Source organism: Montipora foliosa, chromosome 9, assembly GCF_036669935.1.
Source record: "Montipora foliosa isolate CH-2021 chromosome 9, ASM3666993v2, whole genome shotgun sequence".
NCBI classification, from domain to species: Eukaryota; Metazoa; Cnidaria; class Anthozoa; order Scleractinia; family Acroporidae; genus Montipora; species Montipora foliosa.
In genome coordinates this window covers 42,018,802-42,023,942 of record NC_090877.1, presented here as the reverse complement: position 1 = coordinate 42,023,942, position 5,141 = coordinate 42,018,802, and the positions used below count along the sequence as shown (strand labels likewise).

The window sequence follows — 5,141 nt, the reverse complement described above, 5'->3', positions numbered from 1 at the left end:
AGAACTCAACGATGTGGGTCCTCCGTCCACGGTAGGCATCGAGAAGCCGGCCCCCGAGAAGAATAGTCGACTTCCCTTTACCTCCTTGTTGAGAGGAATAAGCCCTTCTCCGGGGGGTCCTTCTGAGAGTAGGAGTCAGTTTTTAAGTTTGGACGCAGCAAGTCGAGAAAGAAGACGAGAAAATATGTTAATGGCGAATTACGTACACAACCCTGAAGAAAACCACGAGCGATTTAACCCAGCTCGCGGTGGAGACATGAGTGCCTATATGTACGGGAATAAACGCCCCTCGGATATGATGCCGCCTGCTCTCCAGTACCGACCGAATTTATCCGCTATGGCACACCAGCGGAATATGGAATCCCCGGATATGCCACCCGGGGCAAATTCGCAATTTGTGGACCTGAATTCTGTGCATTATCGCGGGTTTCCCGGGGGACTTCCGGGCTCTCGGGAATCTCTGTCCAGGGAACAGCTGTACTTCCTCGAGCATCAGCGGAGACAACAGCTTGCGGCCGCTTCCTCAATGGACGCCATGATGGTAGGAGGTCAGCCCGAGCGTATGATGGGCTATGGCGGTATGTTACGTCAACAGGAGCTGTTTAATGCCGCGTATGCGAGCCATATGAGAAATGGAGAGTTTACAGGCTATCCCGGAGAAGGTGAGTGCCGTGCTTTTCTTTAAGACTTTGGTCCGCGCGTGTCGCTCGCGGCAAATGCGATACTCATGCTCGACTAATTATGGCAACCCTTGTAAACGACTTTGTTTGTTTTACACTATGCGTGGGGTGTGACGGGGGAGGGGGGGGGGGGGGTTTCCTGGGTCAATCGGTTGGTCGTAGATATTTTAGTTGTGTTTATTAGGTGGGACAGATTCTATGCAGGGTTAGCCAAGAAACTTCGCATTGGAATGATTGAACAACCACCCAGGACTCTACTCTCTTTTCTTAGGGGCGTAGGTCAGTACTGAATTCCATGGAATTTCAGAGGTTTCTTTGTTTTCTTTTTTTTCGTGTGTGTTAGATACTTAATTCACGATAGAGCAAGCCGGTAGAGTAATATGGATCACAAGTAAAATTCGTAGAATGGTAACTGCATAAGAATACCCTTTGGCACTCAAAGTCGGTTGTTTCCAAAATTTCAAGTAGTGAGGCGCGCGCCGATGGTAAGAGTTACCAAATGTCCACCTATCCATCTTCTTTAAAACAACGGAAAAGAATGTCCTCGATTCTTAGCCAACATCCCTTGTAACTAGAAATACTGGTGATTCCTGTCACAGTGCCCCTTAAATCCCACTTCTTGACTTGTGTGTACCCATACTAAAAAGGAAATAATACGAACACCAACGCTTGCTAAATTATTGTAAATACGAAGCGGAAGCTTAGTGTTAACGATACAATTCGTGCATGACAAGGGAAACTCAAGCAAGAGACGTTTTTGAGCCAAGTGAGCTGTTTTCTCTTTTATCTTCTCTTGACGCTACCATATTTTATGTTGCTAAGTATTTTTTCCTTTATTGGATATGATGAGTGTAAAAATCTGAGAGGCGCTGCTGACGTGGCATGCGAAATGTTCTCTTCCGGTTTCCATCCGATGCTCCTTAATTAAAAACTTCTCGTTCTTAAGGTCCGTGCAGTTCATCACTTGAAATCTCGCCAAGAATAGTCGCTCACCAAAAAAATCCATCTTAATCAAAGGATTGCATAACTTATGGTGGTGGTGGTTTTTGTTAGACACGAGCTCTGCTAATTAGTGTCCTCCTTGTTTTTGTCCTTTTAGAAATCCCGGCAAAGATAGCAAGGTTCAGTTGACAGGTTGCGCGTGGGAAGAAATTCGCCAGTGTCGTCGATTCTCCAAGGAACATTTTCAACCGTTACACTCTTCTCAATTGTAGTTTAGTCGTGTAAATTTCGCAAAGTTTCAGTTTGGTGATGCAGGTAGTAGATGGAAATGGTGACATGAACATCTTTCAACTTTTTATTCCCTTTTCAGTTTTCATCCTGGTTGCAGGCTTCTAAGTATCCCAGTTTTGTCCGAGTGCATGCTGGGTCGCTTGTTAAACCGAGAGCATGCATGCTGCGACCCCTGTTTTAGAGGCGTGTATTATAAAATTGATTTTTAATTGAATTTAGTTTTAAATTTTATGGCAAAAGGCTCAAACTTTTCATTGCCGTGATAGCGTGGTGGGTAAACAGGGCTAAAGAGTCGTCAAAATCATTTATTTTCCCAAATTTTGCATAATGCCATCCTATTTTGTTCTTCCCAATGACACCCACCAATTTTCTTGACTTATTGTCGAGTTTAACAGCTCTTCAATTGACTTCCGCCTTTTTCACTCACAAGTTGTCGATTATGATCTTGGATATTCATGCGAAAGACTATTGCAACGCAAAAGACAAAACTTCAAAACTCCTATTTCAAATGGCAAATTTTTTAACTGCAGATATTTGTAAGAAGTGCCTCCCAAAACTGTATCTTCTTTCGTATTTATTTTGTATCTTTGTATATTTATATTCTTCGATATCAAAATTTGTAACAAGCCAAAAAAATGAATTAATAAATATTGATTGTAAGAAAAGTCAAAGGTAATCTTGGCTAGCTGAACCTATACAGGCAAATGAATTTCTTTGCTAATAAACCACGCATTTACAGATACTGCTGTTGAGAATTTTAGTGTGGCGCAAAGCTGTGACAATATTCAGTTTGTTTTTTTTCATCAAAATATTCCAGCCCACGGTGTATTATCCTTGACCAAGAGAATTGAGAGCGTCAGCAAAGACGACTGCTACGACAACGACAATGCCACAAAGCAAAAACAAAAAACAAAAAAAACGGAGCGGAGACAACAGCGGAGGGCAATTTGGAATACTTTGAAAATACAAGTAAAATTAAGCCTTAATTGCACGAGGGCAAATTGCGATTACATGTTTATCCCATAAAGGGGGGAAATTATTTGGGGAAGCCAGTTCAGTGCCGCGACAAATGACAATCAACACTCTCCCATTCGTATAAAGTTCAATTAAATACATGTAAATCGTTGCTGTCAACAGAAAGGGCGCGTCAATGTATTTTATATGTGGGCAAAAAAGTAGCTTAATCTGGAAGAGGATTCTCTTGTAAATTCGCTTGCTATGGATAAGCAACTGTTAACCTGTCAGAATCAAGTAATCATGCCCTCTTGATTACCAATTAAGGAAAAATGCCCTCCGTCTCAGCCAATCAGCATTCGGTAAATTTGCCCCCTATGTGATAAACTAAAAAATCAAAAAAACGACTTTGTTTGGTTTGGAGCAAATAAATCCCATTGTAAGGCTATGCCATGGCATTTTTACAGACCGATCTATATTTAGACTACCTTTTCCACAAAAAAAGGCAGTTCCGGTTCGGTGGCGCTATGACGTCAAGTAAGTTTCTCGTGATTGGCCATTGGGCTCCTGAGGGAGTCTCATTCACGGGAATAAGTCGGTCTGTGAAAACGCCGTAAAAGAAATATACCGTTCTTCTTCGTTCCTAGTCATAGGCTTCTGTTTCAGCTCATTCCTTGCGCGCTATATACAGATGTCGAGGAAGACAAGTTAGAATAAAATAATTTTCGAGCTTTCATGACAAGCAATAGCCTGTCGTTGGCCTGCTAAATCTACTATCTAGTAAATAGCCAACAAGGCGTAGCGTCGAGTTGGCTGTAACCAATCTCCTTTCCAACAAGCGCGATTGGAATAATTGTATGAAATTTCATGACTCTAAACTTTTGCAATTTTTACAACAATCTGTTTCCATAAAAGGACATACGGTATATGAGCTAATAAAAGAAAATCAGGCCCTAGTTGTTCTCAGGTCGGACAACATTACTCGATGGGTAAGTCACTACCCGAAAATCTAGGTTAGCTTTTAATGTGGAATACGTATGTAATTTATATCGAACAGTGAATCCTCCGTTGGATAAAGTTACTCGGTCTTTTAAAACTGGGGCCAGAACTCTAGAAACGAAAATGCCATATACCGAACGTTAACTGAGCCACCGGTGCACGGGCGAGTGAGACAAATAATTTGGTGTTATGAAAAGATGATAATGGTTAGTCACGGCAAGTAAGATTATTTGTCAGCTGACGTTTTGAGCGTCAGAGCGAGGCCCCAGTTGTTCCTGGGTAGGACAATTTGACCCGATGGATAGGTCACCTCGAAACGTCCGCTACAAAATGTATTCTTATGGTGCATTGTTAAGTTATCTTATTATCAACTTGTTTGATGTAACCAAATATTTCTCATTGTTGGCGGGCGAGTTCGTCCACTAATAGGCCAATCCTGGTGTTTGATTAATACTATATAGTAGTGTAGCTGTTTCTTTATTCCGCGGTTTTTAATCACGAAAGCCGCCACACGAAGTCTTTCTTTCGCGATCTACCGTTTGGCTGCGAAGAAATCTCGCTTGTTCCGAGAGGAAGAAAAACTTTATCCAGTGGCAGTGTATGAAGTGATCGTCTTAAATGAAATTATCCAAGGAAAGTATTTTCAAGATTTCCGCACATTTCTACTTCAAATTTGCACGATTTCGCGGAACACAAGTCGTTGGAACCTCCTCTAGCTCACAGAAACCCTTTTTAATTTCGCCTTTCGCTCTAGTACCGTTCGCTCAAGCACTTCTTGTGCCCTGTAGGAAAAGGTTCTTGTTGACAGATATGCGATTGTTCCTACACTATTACTTCTTTTTTGTCGCTTTCTAAATCCTGAAGTTTTGCGATATGCGATGTAAGAGTTCAACTTCCCATTGTTTTGCAAATACCCGATTTATACCTTCCTAAAATTCTTTTTGGATGTGAAAAAGAAACAGTCTACTTTTTTCAGAGCAAACCGAGAAAATAGTGTGAGAAAACTCATTCAGAGCATAGGTAATAGAGGGGAATGGTTATGAAACCCAACAATTTCTTTGTTGTAGGTTTTTGTTCTCTTTTTTCGCCTTGACTGTGCACAAAACACAATATTTGTTTACTCCGTACTGAGGAACTAACCAATAGAAACGTGTTGGTTACGTAATTCATGCATTATAGTGTATAAGCGCAAAACAAAAAGATTGTGCACGGTCGTAGACTTTCCAACATAAATCTTGGCATTTGTTTGCTCCTTTCCAGTTAACGTTTGCTGAG

At 41.4% G+C, this 5,141-nt stretch overlaps 1 protein-coding gene across 1 annotated transcript in view; it reads left to right on the top strand.

Moving 5' to 3' along the window:
- LOC137970234 (chromatin remodeling regulator CECR2-like) overlaps nucleotides 1–2,653 on the top strand; it is a 29,553-nt gene extending 26,900 nt beyond the window's left edge. The window contains exons 15-16 of the mRNA XM_068816753.1: nucleotides 1–662; nucleotides 1,780–2,653. The exon at nucleotides 1–662 is cut by the window's left edge and continues 895 nt beyond it. Of these exons, the coding sequence (XP_068672854.1) occupies nucleotides 1–662; nucleotides 1,780–1,811 (694 nt within the window). The 3' untranslated portion in view covers nucleotides 1,812–2,653. The remainder of the gene's footprint in view (nucleotides 663–1,779) is intronic.
- The last annotated feature ends 2,488 nt before the right edge of the window (nucleotides 2,654–5,141 follow it).